Source organism: Taudactylus pleione, unplaced genomic scaffold (assembly GCF_031769625.1).
Source record: "Taudactylus pleione unplaced genomic scaffold, aTauple2 ptg000190l, whole genome shotgun sequence".
NCBI classification, from domain to species: domain Eukaryota; kingdom Metazoa; phylum Chordata; class Amphibia; order Anura; family Myobatrachidae; genus Taudactylus; species Taudactylus pleione.
In genome coordinates, this window is record NW_028284592.1 from 4,100,013 (window position 1) to 4,118,068 (window position 18,056).

At 43.1% G+C, this 18,056-nt stretch overlaps 1 protein-coding gene across 2 annotated transcripts in view; it reads left to right on the forward strand.

The window, feature by feature from the left end:
- Positions 1-18,056, forward strand: part of LOC148519353 (histone-arginine methyltransferase CARM1-like) — a 200,177-nt gene that overhangs the window by 161,736 nt on the left and 20,385 nt on the right. Inside the window, exons 5-7 of one of the 2 annotated variants that reach the window (XM_088476635.1) lie at positions 5,363-5,473; positions 14,167-14,344; positions 15,478-15,568. In XM_088476635.1, coding sequence (XP_088332761.1) covers positions 5,363-5,473; positions 14,167-14,344; positions 15,478-15,568 — 380 coding nt within the window. The remainder of the gene's footprint in view (positions 1-5,362; positions 5,474-14,166; positions 14,345-15,477; positions 15,569-18,056) is intronic. The other variant, XM_088476636.1, reaches the window with a different exon arrangement.

The window sequence follows — 18,056 nt, forward strand, 5'->3', positions numbered from 1 at the left end:
TAAACACTGTCAGTATGTGTTTGGGGAAGATTGTTACTCTGTGGTTTTGACAAAATGGCGTTGTGTGATCTATTTTTAAGATGGAGTCTTGTTGCCATTCGTGAGATGGCGTCGCGCTGATTCCGATTGTAAACAGATTCTGTCTCAGCTGATTATCCGGCTTTGACAGTTTTGGATCTGGATCTTCTGGATTGGTTTTGCCAAAACCACCCTTCCGTGTCTTTGGTTCTGTGTTTTGTGTTTTGGATCTGTATTTTTTTTTTAAAAAGCCTAAAAACAGCTAAAATCACAGAAATTGTGGGTTTTTCTGCTCCTATGCTATTATTAACCTCAATAACATTAATTTCCACTCTTTTCCAGTCTATTCTGAACACCTCACAATATTGTTTTTAGTCCAAAAGGTTGCACCGAGGTAGCTGGATGACTATGATAAGCGACACGAGTGGGCGGCACAAACACGTGGCCCATCTAGGAGTGACACTGCAGTGGCAGACAGGATGGCAGTTTGAAAAACTAGGCCCCAAACAGTACATAATGCAAAGAAAAAAAAGAGGTGCAAGATGGAATTGTCCTTTGGGGCCTCCCACCCACCCTTATGTTGTATAAACAGGACATGCACACTTTAACAAACCAATCATTTCAGCGCCAGGGTCTGCCACACGACTGTGGCTGAAATGATTGGTTCGTTTGGGCCCCCACAAAACAAGCTGGTAATTAATCTGTCCCTGCACAACCTGGCTCTACAGAGGCAAGATGTCATCCTCATCCTCCTCATCCACCGATTCTTCACCCTCTACAGTGTTGTGTACATCCTCATCCTCAGAGTATTAATTCGTCCCCACTGGAATCCACCACCACAGGTCCCTCTGTACGTTCTGGAGGCCGGTCTCCCTGGAAGAGTTGATAATTAATTTTTATGAACATCATCTTCTCCACATTTTGCGGAAGCAACCTCCTACACCTTTCGCTGACAAGGTTCCCGGCTGCACTAAACACTCTTTCGGAGTACACACTGGAGGGGGGGGCAACTCAGGTAAAATAGAACCAGTTTGTACAGGGGCCTCCAAATTGCCTCTTTTTCCTGCCAGTACAGGTATGGACTGTCTGACATCCCTACTTGGATGCTGTCACCAATGTAATCCTCCACCATTCTGTCAGTGGTGACATGATCATATGCAGTGACAGTAGACATGTCAGAAATTGTTGACATGTCCTTCAGTCCGGACCAGATGTCCAAACCGGCCCTTGACTTATGACACAGGCGCGCGCTTGGCACATAGATTTCGAAAAAATGGAAGAATTGTTTATTTTTTGTGGAGCGCACTTTGGAGGTTACACCACTCTTTAACAGACTTATGGGACACAGGCGCGCGCTTGGCGCTGCTCCTTTGTTGATGCACGTGTGGCTACTGCGCATACATTTCGCACACAAACACAGAAAAAATGGAAGAATTGTTTCTTTTTTGTGGAGCGCACTTTAGGGGTTACACCACCCTTTAAGAGATGAGCCAGCCCTTTACTTATGGGAGACAGGTGCATGCTTGGCACTGCTCCTTTGTTGATGCACGTGCAACCACAGTGCACACAATTCACAAACACTGAAAATAATTTTTTATTTTGTTTGGAGTGCACTTTGAGGGTTACACCACCCTTTAATGGTCAAGCCAGCTGGCCCTTGATTTATGACACAGGCAGACGCTTGGCGCTACTTTGTAGATGCACGTGCGGCTACTGCGCACGTAATTCACAAACACAGAAAAAAAAAATGTTTTAATTTTTTTTTGAGTGCACTTTGGGGGAGCACCCCTGATGGACAGATCACCCCTGGACAACACTACAGCACCCCTTTAGAACTACAGCCTTTATGGGACACTGCAAACACAGTCCAGCCAACCCCTCTACACTTTGGAGTGGACACAACCCCTATGGACAACTGACTGCACAACACAGCCCAGCCAGCCCCTATGACAGCAGCACAACACAGCCCAGCCAGCCCCTATGGACAACAGCAGCACAACACAGCCCTGTCAGCCCCTATGGACTGATTGGTCACAGCCCCTATGGACAACAGCAGTACAACACAGCCCAGCCAGCCCTAGCTCCCACCCTCCCTCTTCACTGTCCACAGCCGGAGTGAGAAATGGCGCCGACACGGGGACCTTTTATAGAATCCAAAACCCGCGAGATCTGGAAGGCAGGATGATGACATTTTGCATCGATTTCAGATCCGAGTCAGGCGGGAAAACCCGACCCGGACTCGGTTACCGGTTCGGATCGGGGCGGTTCAGATTTCAGAAATCCGAACCTGCTCATCCCTAATTTAGACCTTGAGAGCAGATACTGTAGCTGTTTATTCATTCTTGAATGTCCAAGCATACAAATTTTTTAAAATAAATCAATTATTAAAAAAATAGAAAAAACTTTTCACATTATCCTGTCAGTTCTGATTAGTTGATAGCTTTAGCCAGAGAGTGGAAATAAGAATATGACGATTTTTGCCAACACTTCCTAAGTTGAATTAAAATGCCCCCAAATACATGCGTCAGAATTTTGTACAGTTATTCAAGACCTGTTTCGGACGGATCTTTTGGAAAAACAGTGGTTGTGACGGGCATCCAGATGAAGGTGGATACTCACATTAGCATAACTTACCGAGTGGAAATGTAGATGTATCCGATTCTGAATGCGACCCTGTATCCACTTAAAGATATTGGGGGTGATTCAGAGGTGGACGCAAATGCCTGATGTTTTACCTGAGTATGCATCCGAGACACAGTTGCACTGACACCAGCGACCATGGTCACTTGGACAGGTGCAATATCCAATGGTGCAGCCGATGGTGCACCAATAGTGCTTCTTTGGGCCTGATTAAGAGATGGACAGTAATGCGATCGCAGCTGCGATTTAGCATGGACCACAGCTGCTAAACTATGCTAACAGCTCCAAAGCGTAACAGAGCATAGGGATACCCACTGCTGCCTTTTCATCTGCATACGATGTCGCGTACCAGCGTAAATATCAGTAACATTGATGCACATCGACGGCCCATGCAGGCCTTGCAGCGGGTCTGACCTGTCTCAAATACAGCACCCATGCAGAGAGCTCTCATACTGCATATAGGCGATCGCAATGGCTAATTTATGAACGCCCATGTAACAGCATTTAACCAGTAAGATATGCCTGCACTTTTCTAAATCCTCGTTATCTCACCTAAAACTGACTCCTTTGCTTAGATCTCTGAATCAGGCCCTTCGTGCACATATTGACAGATTTACGAAGCAGCCGGTAGGTGTCTCAATAGGACGACCATCGGCTGCGGTATTAGCATAAAGACGCAATAGTGGCTGTGATGAAAGTCGCAGCTGTTACTACAACTGTGTCCATCTTTGAATCACCCCGATTGCAGGGATGTGTGGTCAGGGTAGGCAGAACCTCCCCTTTTATACTCCTGAGATTTGATATAAAAATTATTAGAATAATACAAAGATGATATTTATAACTTAGAAACATCTGTTTATTGTAATTTGTATAGTTAACAGCTTTGTGGAGCTCCCTGGGATGGCAGGGAGATGAGAAATGAGGCAGCAACAGCTCAGCCTCGCTTCTGTATGGTCAGACACTGCTTGCAGAGCTGGGGGTGGGGCAACAAGCTGCACAGAAAGAGAGCTAATAGAGGCATGCCACTGAGTATGAGGGGGTATGCCTTGAGCACTAATGGACACCTTGTATGCATCATGTGACCAGGAAGTGCACTGCAGTATTTAGAAATTATAGTTCAGTCAGCAGCAGCAAGAGAGGACACAGTGTTGCAGGTAGGAGAATCAATGGACACTGGAGCTTAGTGTAGTGAAGGGAGAGTTACAGTGAGTAAGGGGTGAGACAGGCTCCAGGCACTCAGACTCATCTCCATGTGCACCTCCTCAGCCATTGACCTCACTGCACGTCACTGCCCCATTGTACTACCAGCAGTCATGTAGAACTTGCAGCAGTGATGTGAATAGGAGTCTGTTTTAATTGCTGATTGCAGCAGATCAGAACAAGTTAGTTAAGCTCAGGAACAAGTGTCCCTCATATAGAGCTCTATTTATTAACATTATTTTTACTAAAATGAAAAAGGGTGTTTTCACACCCTTTCACATTATTTTAGTATCACCTAAAGTTACTACAGGGCGATTGAAGTAGAGTTCGTAAAATTCTACTCCAACCATTATCATTTATTTTTAGTAATCAGATCGCATTTCCCATGATTGTAATGGGAAATGTGATCTGGCCAAAGTTACTAAAAATAAAATGTGAATAAATACCGGGGAAAGCCCTGTGATAATAATGCCACCTGGAGGTGGCGTTATCCAGGGTCTTCCCCGGTTACCGGACTACTGCTCTGCTCTAACGGGCAGAGCAGATCCCAGAGCCAGCCCCATTAATCAGCTATATGGTCTAAACAGACCGCAAGCTGATTACTGTAAAAAAAAAAAAAAAAAAAATAACTTACCTGAGTCCAGGGACCGGTGATCAGAGCTCCAGTGATGTCTCCCCTCCAGTCAGCTGGTCTCCCATCCTGCACTGGGGCCCAGTCGTCACCTGACCGGGTCCCAGTGCATGGTGGGATGTCAGCTGACCGGAGCCACGGAGGACATCACCAGAGCACCGATCACCAGAGGTAAGTGTAATTAGGGAGGGGGGGTTGCTTTGCGATTTCGGGGGTGGGGGGCTTAGCGTTGGGGGGTGGGGCTTAGTGGCGGCCAGTCAGTGCATGCGTGGGCACTTGTCACAGTATTTTTTGCGAAAATACCGTGATAGAGGATTTGCAAGGATAGAAATTTATTGAAAGCTCTGTCCCTGCAAGTGATTTTTAGCAAATCCCTGTGATATTGCCTGAATTCGCAATTCAGTCGGTAATATCACACTACAATCTGCATTCAAAATGGGGATTGTAGTAAATAGGGCCCATAGCGAGAAGTTATCTTCCAATGTAGTGTACCTTACCAGCTATCACATTATCTATCATACAAATTCCTATCAATTTGCTGTCAGTAGCATAAATATTTCTGAGGGTGTTTCTGCAATGTGTTCATAATGTTTTTACAGTTTTTGTAAATATAAAATTATGTAGTGTTATAAGACCCTTTTAGACTTCAATGATGAGAGATGAGAACTGTTATTTGACTAGTCAGGTACAAATAATTGTCTTTTACAGGTATTTTCAATTCATATCATTCAACAATTCATACAGTATTCTGTCAGATATGTTTACATTTGTTTAGCAAAACATATTTTCACATAGTAACTTTGTCTATATACATTTTCAATGTCAAAGTAATTCTAAAGCAAACATTTGCACCCAATTCAACTCTCTGTTTAGGTTGTACTGGATGTTGGCTGTGGATCGGGAATTCTTTCATTCTTTGCAGTACAAGCTGGTGCAAGGAAGGTGTATGCAGTGGAATCCAGCCCTATTGCAAAATACACAGAGGTATTGTGGATGTGTTATTTGAAGCCAAAAGGAAACAATATAGGCAAGCTGCTTATTATATTTATTATATCATAGTAAATAGCCACAAGGGCACTAATTATCCTTGAAATATATGGTTATAGATTGCAGTGCCTTGACAAAGCTGCTGTTGGTTTTTATAGTGAGATGAACAAATTCTAATACATAGCAAGATGGTTTTAGGTTGAATTTTACATCCTCCATCAGTCTATGGGGGAGATGTATCAAATAACGGGAGAGATGTATGAAGCCCAGAAACGGTATCAGCGCACGTTAGGTGCGCCGATACCGCTTCTCCCCGATGTATGATCGGGGGTCTGGGTGCCGAGCGGCAGGACCATGTATGAACGGTCATACTGCATGACCGTTCGGCCGGCTGTAGCTGTCGTTTTCGACAGCTACAGCCTGGCGCTAGCCTATCCCCACAGCAGGGACAGCGCGAGATCTCGCACATGCTCAGCGGAGCCGGCCAGGACAGAGACACAGCGCATCAGCACTAGGCTGATGCGCTGTGGTCTCTAACGGGTAGCGCCGGAGGAGGAAGTTAACGCTCCATCTCTCCGGCCGATGAGATGTTTATACATAAGTGCTTCCTGCTTCGCCACGGTAAATAGGCGAAGCAGGAAGCGTTATAGCGGCACTTAACGTGCCGCTTTCATACATCTGCCCCAACATCTGAACTTTATCTCTCTCCTATACTTGATACATCTTCACCTATGTACAGTATGGCAGGGACGTGCAGTCAGGGTAGGCACTCCCCTGTCATACTCCTATGATTTGATATAAAAAGATTAGAATAATACAAAGATATTTAACATCTTCTTTGTCTATTGTTATCATTTTTATAGTTAACACTCACCAGCTTTGTGGAGCTCCCTGGGACTGCAGGGAGATGAGAAATGAGGCAGCAACAGCTCAGCCTCTGTATAGTCAGACACTGCTTGCAGAGCTGGGGCCACACCACAAGCAGTAAGCTGCACAAAAAGAGAGCTAATAGAGGCATTTCTCTGAGTATTGGGGCATGCCTTGAGCACTGATGGACACCTTGGAAGTGTCATGTGACCAGGAAGTGTACTGCAGTGTTTAGAGGACGGAGTTCAGTCAGCAGCAGCAAGAGAGGACACAGTGATGCAGTTAGGAGAATCAATGTACACTGAAGCTTAGTGTAGTGAGGAGAGAGTTACAGTGAGAAGTGTGTGAGTCAGGCTCCCAGCACTCAGGACCTCATTCAGAGTCGGTCGTTGCGGTCGTACGCCACCGATGTTCGCTATACTGCGCATACGTAAAGTTTGCAATGCGCGTGCGCAAACTAACCGCTACGATCAGAAATTTCTCTCTCCTTGAACACAGCCAGGTCGGTAGTTTGAGTGACAGAATGAGGCGTTTGTGGGTGGTAACAGGGGAAGGTGCTTGAAAACGGGGGAGTGGAGATCCGTACGCAGGCGTGCCTAATTATGCGAACAGCGTTTTATGGGAGTGCATACGGTTTATGGGAGTGCATAATTAACAAAGTAGCGTCATGGCACATGTGACATGCGAGGTTTTTACACTGACATGATCGTATAGCTTAAGAGAGGGTATGGTCAACCTTAAGCTCTACGACCAGTTTCGATGGTTCCCGATGGTCTCGATTAATCCTTATATGCCCGGAGATGACGTGCAATGCGTACGAGAAGGGGGCGTATTTTTTTTAATTCCGATCGCTTCCACCCCTTGGTCGGCCAGCTACCGATTCGAACTTAGGGACGCAACTTGCGAGGGAATCATTTGAATATACGGCCCCTTTTCCCGTACGACCGTGCGTCCGCTTCGACCGACTCTGAATGAGGTCCTCAGACCCATCTCCACATGTGCCTCCCCGGACATTGACCTCGCCGCACGTCACTGCGGTATGTGATAGACCATAGTTTTACAATGAGATTTAGTACTGAGAAGGCTGAAAAAGCACTGGCCACTCCTACGTCAGACTTAGTCATGCCTATTCCTAAAAATACATTCAGCATATTCTTTTTTTTTTCCCCCATCAATACATTTTTATTGAAAATAGTCAAAAAATAAGGGTACAGAAAAAAAGAGAAGGAGGCATAGGGGGCAAAAAAGAAAACAATAACAATAAAAATAAGAAGTAAATAAGTAACAGGACATCCATAGATATCAAACAGTTATCACAATACAAAAACATAATGAAAGGGAAAACTGCGCTCTAATAACTATGTGGGGACATAAGGTGCAAACAATGCGTGAATACCAATTAATTTATTGTCTATTGATAAATTAAATAGAAAAATAAAAAACAGTTTAAAAAATACAATACATGTATACATGTAAATATACACATCAATATGAAAAGCTATTACATTGTAAATCCAGTATCGGCATACAAGAAATTGACATGGAAGTAGTAAGCCACAGGTGGAGTTGATCAGACTCCCAGAGAATGTATCTCAGTGGCCAGATACAAATTGCAACATAAAAGCTAATTGTGTATCAAAAGATAGAAAAAAATAATTTAAAAATATATAATTGTGGAGAAATAGGATTCCTGAGTGAATTAGTTCAAATGACTGGAGTTGGTACCAATACTCTGTGTATTTAGCATACAGTAAGATGCTCGCCACAAAATAGTGGGGGAGATGTACAAAGCCCAGAAACAGTACATGGCAGGGCCATGTACGAACAGTCATAATGCTTGACCGTTCGGCCGGCTGTAGCTGTTGTTATCGACAGCTACAGCCTGGCGTTAGCCTATCCCCACAGCAGGGACAGTGCTGTCCCTGCTGCCGGCTCCAGGGCTCCACGTGGGGATCTCGCGATACTTGCGAGATCCCGCGCATGCTCAGTGGAGTTGGCCGGGAGAGAGCCACAGCGCATCAGCACTAGGCTGATGCGCTGCTGTCTCTAGCGGGTAGCGCCGGAGGGGGGAGTTAACTTTATAAACAATTCCTCTCCGGCCGATGAGATGTTTATACATCTCATCGGTAGTGCTTCCTGCTTCGCCTCGGTAAAGAGGCGAAGCGTTATAGCGGCACGTTAAGTGCCGCTATAATACATCTACCCCATTGTGCTTTTAAGTATATAGCAGTCCTGGAATAGACCTCCAATAAGAACAGACAGTGTATCAAGGACACTGAATAGTTGCCTGTGGACAGTATAGTCTAAAAATGACAGCGCAGTATCCTCCAAGGTAGTATAAATGTGTATTTAAATGATTACACTCACGTTCAGTTTCTGATCTTTATCAGCCGGTATACCACGGTAATGGCAATAGCTCAGTCAGATAGTCGCTGATGGTGAGTTCAGGACCGAGAGTGATCACTGCCCCCATGTTGTAGCAGCGGGGTGACTGGAGACTGCTGATGGATTGACAGTTCTGAATGGGGACAGGCAGTCCGGCAATAGCCAAGGGTGTGCAGCGGCTGGTGGGAGCTTCAGGGTATGGGCTGATCCTCATCTCCGTATAATAGCAGCGGGGTGGCTGGAAGCCGCTGGTGCCTCTATGGGAGGGCCGTGAGATGTTGCCAGAGAGCAGCTCCCAGGTTGGAATCACATAAGCTCACTTCGTGGGTGGTCGCCCTCAATCTCAGTGAAGGGAGATCCCGGCAATAAGTGAATGCGGTCAGCAGCTTGTTGTGGAGGTCACCATGAACAGGCAAAGAAAGTCACCAGGAATCCTACAGGAAAGCAGCAACGCGTTTCAGCTACACTGTAGCCTTTTTCAAGCTAGAATGCTTTCCTTGAATCAACGGACCATATAAAAAGCATCAGCATAAAAGGTATTGGATAATTAATAATTGCTGTTAACCATTGTTGGTCTGTCTATTCGTTTTTAGTGACTTTACAAATAGAAAACATTTTTTGTATCTACACAGTAAACCATTCATCGATAGTCCGAATAGAAAAAACTTTTATACACCTTAGAACAGTTTAAATTAAATAACATTAAATTAAAGAATGTATATATATATATATGGAAATCTATAATAACATCCAAAAATATTTACCCAGAGAGTTGCAATTTGATAAATCTCATAGATATTATCATAAGAATCCAGTGTTTACAACTGCATAATTTTTCACTCGTAGTTTTTAAAATATATTTTATATATATATTTCAATTAAATTCTATATAGTGAAATAATAATCATATAAATATTAATCATTGAAATAATAATAACAATACAAAAACATGACAGATAGACAGTCTAGGCATCTCAATCTCCCGAGGGAAATTCGTTTAGATTACAAGGGGAGGGCAGGGTTAATGGGTTAAGTCTCGGAGAGGGCACACCTCTGCATTCAGTAACATAGATATGCCATGGATACTTCTTAACAATAGGAGAAGATGGCGCTATAGAATAAGTAGCGTCTCTAGTCTCCATTTTGAAGTGGAATTGAGTTTTTGGAATGACATTCAGCATATTCTTAACCATGATAATTAGTGGCAGTATTATAACTGTCCACTGATATCCAGTATGGAATGCCTAGAATATTATATCACTACTGGCTTCACATAATATCCAGCAAATTATATATTCAGTACGGGACAGTCAGAATGATACATCATACAAAATACAAAGATATTTGTTGCAGCATTAAGAATTTATGGTAGAGGGGAAAGCCAGGTAGCATGAAGTTGCAAAATGTCAAGGAAGGAGATAAGAGAATCTATATAAAGGCAGGTATCCACTTATAGATATACAACGAGAGCACGATTACGACACTGCTGTCGTGCTCTCGTTTGTATATCTAGTGATGTGACTAGACTGAACGTTCACTCGTTCAGTCCCGGCACATCCCTCATCCCTGCACATGCTGAACCTGACGAGATAGTCAGGTTGACCAGCATGTACGGGTGATGTCGGAAGCGACATCTCCCCCATAAGAAAGCTAGTGACACTCAGTGAAGATGGCACTGTAGCTGGCAGAACATCCATACAAAATAGTATCAGGTTTTGGTAGGATAGAGTAAAGAGGTACATTTTGAGAAAGCACCAGAAAGTCTGAAGGTTGGGAGCAGTCTCTGCTTAGGTGGGGTATGGTGCTCCTTAAATGGGAAGTATGGGAGAATGTATGGAGGTTAGACTGAGAGGTGGTTATTGAGACTGCGGGATCTATTTACTAAGCCTTGGAAGGAGATAAAGTGAATGGAGTTAAGGTACCAGCCAACCAGCTGTCGTCATTTTTCAAACACAGCATATGACATGGCAGTTAGGAGCTGATTGGCTGGTACCTTATCTCCATTCACTTTATCTCCATTCAAGGCTTAGTAAATAGACCCCTAAGTGAAGCTTGCAAGCCGATTTTATGAGGGACGGACAATATTTTACAGTGAAGTTGAAATGTATGAACAAGAGGAGTTGGTGAGGTCTTTCAAAGTGAAGGTGAGTAGCCTGAATTTTATCCTGAATGGAATCGTAGGGATTTGCAATTTATTTGAAGTGCTGAGAGAAAAAGAAAGTGTTGCTGCAGCATTAAGAAATAATTGTAGAGAGGAAAACCAGATAGATGGAGGTTGCAGTAGTTAAGGCAGAAGATAATGAAATAATCTATAATGGTTTGGAAATGTCCAGTGAAAAAGGGATTTATTCTGGAAATGTTTCAATGGAGAAAGTAATAGCACAATGAACTGGTTTCTATATTATACAGTCAGGTCCATAAATATTGGGACACTGACAGAATTTTCATACTTTGGCCTCTATTCACTACCACAATGGTTTTGAAATGAAACAAACAAGATGTGCTTTAACTGCAGACTTTTTTGTTCCCAATTGTGAGAATATGCTTGTGCTATATAGGTACATGTCAATAAATAAATAACTGGGTACATTTTACAAACATTATGTGGTGTTGCTTGGTGAGAGAGAGAGGGCAGTATAGTAAAATTACAGTTATGGTCAGGTGTGGAGATAGAAATTTTCCATTGAAGTTCAGCGATATTTGTGAGAACTATTTTAGTTTTGGGTGCCAGGATTAAGATTTGGATTTGCAGGTTACAATAGTTGGAGTTGCCTGGTTTAGGACTGCAGTGAGTCTAGTTTAGAAGTGCTGACCTATTATTTAATCTAATATCATCCTGAAGAAGGTCCTGGGTTCAGGACAGGGGTCTTGCACCTGTAGAGGCCTTACATTGCACCCTCACATCAATTCTGTTCCGGCTATACTGCCGGTTGTTAGGGAATCCCCACTACCATCTCCCTCTTTTCAGGACCATCTTTCTCTCCCCAGGTGTGGCAAGTGCTGGGCTGAAAATCAGCACTCAGTTTATGGATCTAGGAAGTTTAAATAGCTTGCCTGACATTTCACATACGCCGGTGTTCACTTGCTGTTTGTGACCTGTTCTGCATATGGTTGCTGTACACCATTTGCCATTAGTAAATTCAGTTTGTATGCAGTGCTTTATTTATTAGTAAAAATGGCTGTATTCACCTAAAGTTAAAGATTTATGGCAGCTTCCATACTCTGAAAAGGTTGAGTATGCGATACCGGCACTGATAATGCCGGCGGTCAGAATCCCGGCAGCATAATCCCAATGGTGGAAATCCAAACGCATGCAGGTAAGTATTCTAACCTTTTCCTTAACCCTTCCCTCCCACAGCCTCACCCTAACCCCCCTGCAGCCTAACCCTAACCATCCCCTCCAGTAGCCTAACCCTCCCCCTAGTGTCTAACCCTAACCTCTAACCCTAATAATAACAGTCGGGACCGCAGTTGTCTAGATTATGGAGCCAGGATTTTGGGCTTGACATAGCAGTGCACACAAGGGAACTGCTGAAAGGAGATTCTCGATTATCGGGAATATGCGCGTGCGCAGGACCCATTCGGTGAGTGTGCTCTTGCATGCCTCTGCCTGACTGACAGGCTGATAGAGTTAAGGGGCGGCGTCGGGTCAGCCGGTGTTCCTGGAAAAGGGGCGTGTCCGTCCCTTTTTCCGGGCATGGCCAGCCCAGAGACTGCGTGGACGTACGCAGTCATCTGGGCTCGCAAGCCAGTCAGCCTGATTAAGCTGAGGCTTACTCAGCTGTCCGGCCGCCTATCGATGGTCACGATGGTGATGCCAGCCTGCAACCTCCGTCGCAGTGCTGGGATTGCAAATGCAGCAGGGAGTGGCAGCCTTGGTCAGGACTGAAAGAGACATCCTTCATTTTTTTTCTGTCGATTCAGTGGCGCCCTCCAGTGGCTTGTGCCCTTAGGCAGCCGCCTAAAGCTGCCTAATGCTAGCACCGGCCCTGGTACAGTAACATGCGTCAGGCTTTGATCTGACTTTTTCACCTCTTTTTTTTACCATCAGTGAAATTGACCATTTATATAAAGGGAATTCTACACATTTTTAACTCCTAATCTCAAATGATATGGATAAATGCAAATGAGGCAATCAACACACTGTGTGACATGCACTAGACTACTCATTTTCTGACACAAGAATGTGCCCCATCTATAAATTAAATTGTAGGTCACTACAGGATTAGTAGGATTTTACAAAAAAATGGCAAATGAAGCAGTATTGTTAAACCAAGTTTGCACAGAACATAAGTGAAGATTAGAACAGTAACAGGACAGGCCATTGATATCTCATAGCTCATATCACAAATCCCAATTATGAATAGCAACATCTGTGGAGAATTTTTCCCTAGAATAATCGAGGAGAAATGCATTCCAGAGAGTTTATAAGATCCATTTATTAATCTTTTTTAATTGATATCCTTACATTCCATGCACTATTATTTGTTAATTATTTTTCAAATGTGGTGCAAACATTCATAAATTAAATTGTGACTAAAAATATAATTTAATTTAGTGTACTCTGAACAGAAGACGTCACTGAGATATTAGGGTATCTGGAATTCAACGTTGTCCTCTGTCCTCTGAAAGTAGAATTGGTCATTGACCTTTTACTGGGGATGAATATATCCCAATTGTCAGGGTCCTAGATACCAGATTTCTGTAGATCCGCTAGTACAGTGCAGTAGTGCTGAGACACGTGTGGGGCTGGAAATAATTATCTGAGCACAGGTATGTCTGAGGGGGGCCCATTGGAGGCCCGGGACAGCCATGGAGAAGGGATAATGCCCCTTCCTCCTTCACAGCAGCATGCATTGTATTTTTATTACATGTTTTAACGGAATACATATGTTACACCGCAGGCCGCATGGCCGGTGGTTCAAATCCCGGCAGCGCCAGCCCGACGTGGAAGGAAATCCTGATCGTGCTTAAGGTAAGTATTATCTAACCTAATCTACCCCCTAACCCTCCTTAGGGGTGCCTAACCCAGACCCTCCCTCCCCCTAGCCTAAACCTAACCTCCCCCCCCGCGGCTGTCCGTGCTCGGCATCCCTTCGATCGGGATGCCGGGCGCTGGTCTCCCAGCGTAGGTTAATTAACCCTCGCCGGGATTCTGTAGTGGAGATGCATACCGTTTTAATGAGTTGGTGTGTCCATGTTCCAAGGGTTTGGCCACACCCCATTAAAACACCCAAACCCATAGTATGTCTTAGCAGCCCTGGTTGGGGGAGGTGGAAATAACAATATATTGCAGCCCTGGACATTGTTCTGGATCTGATTTGCAGACAAAATCTGGGTCTGAGCCAAAGAAAAGGTATACGGCTGCTGAGCTAAACTGATATTTGAATAATTTATGATGTACACCTGAAAATACTTAATGTATGCTTTTATTTCAGATCCTTGTGATTAGCAACAACCTTTCTGATAAAATCTCAGTGTTAAGTGGAAAAATTGAAGAAATATCTCTCCCAGAATATGTGGATGTTATTATCTCTGAACCCATGGGATACATGCTGTTCAATGAGCGAATGGTGGAAAGTTACCTATATTCTAAAAAGTGGCTAAAACCAAATGGTAAGAGAGACTATAATGTAACTAATTAAAATAAAATTATTTGTAAATTTCTAAATGAGAAAGGTGTACAGATCCAAAGGAGAAATAAATTGATATTTTAATAAAATGCTACAAAATCAAAACATTTATCTCATAGAAATGTCATTTAATGTAACACAGCAACTAAATCACAGGATTCATTGATATGGGTTACAGCACCATTTCTTTTAGACTAGTCTTAATAAATATCTGTCTCCACTCTACCAACACCCAAATACTTTCTAGAAATTTAATTGCCAATTAAAAATGTGTCTGAAAAGTGAAACAATCATACTAGTTTCATATATTATGGATATATTGATTAAAGTGGATAATTATGTCCAAATTAATGAAATAATACTTAAAATGTGCATGAATTGTACAATTCTAGACCTAGTAGCACTCAATATTAGTCACATAGATACATTATTACAATGTGAAGTTAGCATAATGATGTAGATATAAAAATATTTCGGTTCAAAGCAAATGTTTAGAATTAAATACCTTTTCTGCTTCAATATAATATTAAAACGATCTATATATTATATTGTATAATTAGTGAATTAACTTTCTACCACCTCTTCTGCACTACCAGTCCCTCTTTAGCATTGTTGATATTCAGTGTAAAGGGCATGAACAGTATCGCACTTAGGGAGGTTTCCAGTTGCCCAGAATCCTGCCAGTGCTTGAATTACCACCTCCTATTAGAAAATGAGCAGAAGGAGTATGCTCATGTGAGTATCCAGGAACTGGGGGTCCCAATAATGCTTCCTCCTTCCGTCATGATTATTTATGAAGTTGGCGGGCAGGCTATTACTACAGTACATTTCCCTATTTTCTAAAAGGCCTCTACAGGGCCCTGGTCCTCTGCACTATGGTCCATGCGATGCCTCTTATCATAGATAAGGTAGCATTCAGCTATTCTATTTGCAACCACAGACATCTACTCAGATAAGTAGGACCTAAGGACATCTCTTCCTCTAACCTCTTCATCTGATTCCTTATACCACCTCTCCCTCCTAGATTGACCTTGATGCTATAATTTGGCACTAGGACTCTGCCATGTATGTTACAATCTCACTAGACTAGATGTTAACAAACTGTTTGTATTTCAGGTATGATGTTTCCTGCCTTCAGTGATATACACCTGGCACCATTTTCTGATGAACAACTGTATATGGAACATTATTCCAGGGCTAATTTTTGGTAATATCTGAAATATTGTATAGCTAACCATGGTGTAATTGTTTTTTTTTGTCAAAGGCATCATTTAGAGTTGTGTCCACACATTTTGTAGTACTGTACTGCACATATGCACCAAACTACGTCCTTATATAGGGTCTTTATTTCACAAACAGTGATAACTTTGAATGTTTCTGTATTTGCATTCGTATAGCCTAGTATAGGGACTGCTATGATTGTCAGTTTATGACAATGTGATAAAAATGAATGGCGTTATATGGTGCTTATCTATCCATGAACCACAATCAAGTGCAAGCGGCATTTCCATCTCATGCACATGCAGTATAGATGAAAGTTAAAGTGTTTACTGAGCATGTGCTGCCTTATCAGCTCACTCATGCCGAGGCTAAAGACAAGTGCTGCTGTTATTTTGCATGTGCTATACTTGAAGATACTCTGTGATTAGAGAAAATCCCCAGACTGGAGCATAACACTACTGGTAAGGGCTTGATAGAAGTTTGCTGGGGGACTAGGTTGCGCAGGACATCAGGAGACACCACGTGAGTGTCTGGTAACGAATTGCACTGGAGCTTCATTCTATGAGGCCTATTTTTCATTTTATATTTGAGGTTTAATCCCTGAAAACAACCGTTTTAACCGTTCGGGGTTAACCACAAATATTAAGTTTCCACCGGATGTATGAAAGAGGGACCGCAGCAGGTATCTCCTAGATACCTGCTGTGATCTCTCCATTCCCGTTGGCAGCAGCATCCCCAATTGGTTTCTATGGGGGATGCAATGCTGCCAGATTTACCAACACCTGTGGATCTTTTAAAATGTGTCAGCCAGTAATAAATACACCTGTGCACCAACTTGGAAAAATGAAAATCATGCACTGCAAATGCTCCCTGACAAAGAAGTTACCCATACCAACTAAACAGCTTCTAACGATCATTTTATAAACTGTGCTAGATAAAGGACAGTTAGAATGGCTGCTATGGGCAACTTCTCCACTATGGGCGTGATTCAATTCCAAGCTATGCTGAATAGCCCCGGGAGGGAGCTCCCAGAGCTATTCAATTCAGCGCAATGTTTTGTCCAAGAAATCTGACTACAGTGTCGGCCGTGCAACTGTTTTCCGGCTTAGCGCAGAGCTAATAGCCTCGCGGCCAGAACTTTAATCTGAGAATGCCGGTTCTCGCGACTAATCACCCAGGTTAAGTCGCGATAACCGTCATTCTCCGACTTATCATCGCGCTGAATTGAATAGCTTCGGGAGCTCCCCCCCAGGGCTATTCAGCATCGCTTTGAATTGATTTGTGGCCCTTATCTCTTTTGAAGGTGTGATACATCTCCCCACCAAGGCTTGATACATCTCCTAAAATGAGAAATGGTTACCTCACTGCAAGGCCGTAAGCAGGGCCGTAACTAGGGTAGTGCGACCTGTGCCATGGCAGAGGGCACCGCAGGGCAGGGGGCGCTGTTTGGGACTTTCAATTTTCCTGTTCATTATCATTCTCACTTGTAGCTTCCTCTTCTTTTATCCCCAGTATCTCCTGGCCTCCCCTATCTCTGCCCTGGCCTTTCCCCATGAGGCCATGGCCCTTTTTCAGGTGCACTATCTTATATCTATATTTTAAAAAAATGGGGGGGGGGGGGAGGCGCCAATGCTCTTTCTGGCACAGGGCACCAAAAAGTCTTGTTATGGCTCTGAGAGTAAGTACCTAATGCTGTACTTCAATTGGTTGATCCACATAAAAAGAACATCAGTTTGTGAAGTGAATATCAAAATAATTGCAATCATAAAAAAAAAAAAAGTCACAAATGTTTTAGGATGTAAATTAATGGTGAATGTATATAAGATTAGTGTCAGTGAAGACTACTTGTTTAATAAAAAAAAAAAGTTGCAAAGAAAACCACCGTTAGCGGTTTATATAAATACTAGAAGATGTTTTCCCCTGAGTAGACCTCGGAAATGGAAACAGTAAATATCTATCTCACCACTCCAATAACACATTAATCCTTCATCTCTATAGTAATGCATCACTGCTATAGTAAGACATTAACTTCCTTTACCTGTATACATTACAAACACATTCCACTCCCTCACCTATGTATTAACACCTTTCCCTCCCTCATCTGTCTTGCAACACATTCGACATTCCCCTCCCTCACCTGCGTAAAAATATAATCCCTCCCTCACACCTCTAGTAACACATTACCCTCACTCACACCTGTAGTACTTATTCCCCTCACTCATCTCTGGAATAACAGATTCCCCTCCCTCACCTCTGTAGTAACATATTACCCCCTCACACCAATGTAGTAACACATTCCCCTCCCTCACCCAATGTAACTGTAGTAACACATTTTCCTCTCTCATCTCTGTAGTAACACATTCCCTTCCCTCACTATTCAAATAGGAGCCACCCCAACTGCCAGTGATGTTTGGCAGTACTTGGCATGTCAATTGGTGTTTGAATATGAGCTGTGCTACAGCCACGATGAGTCA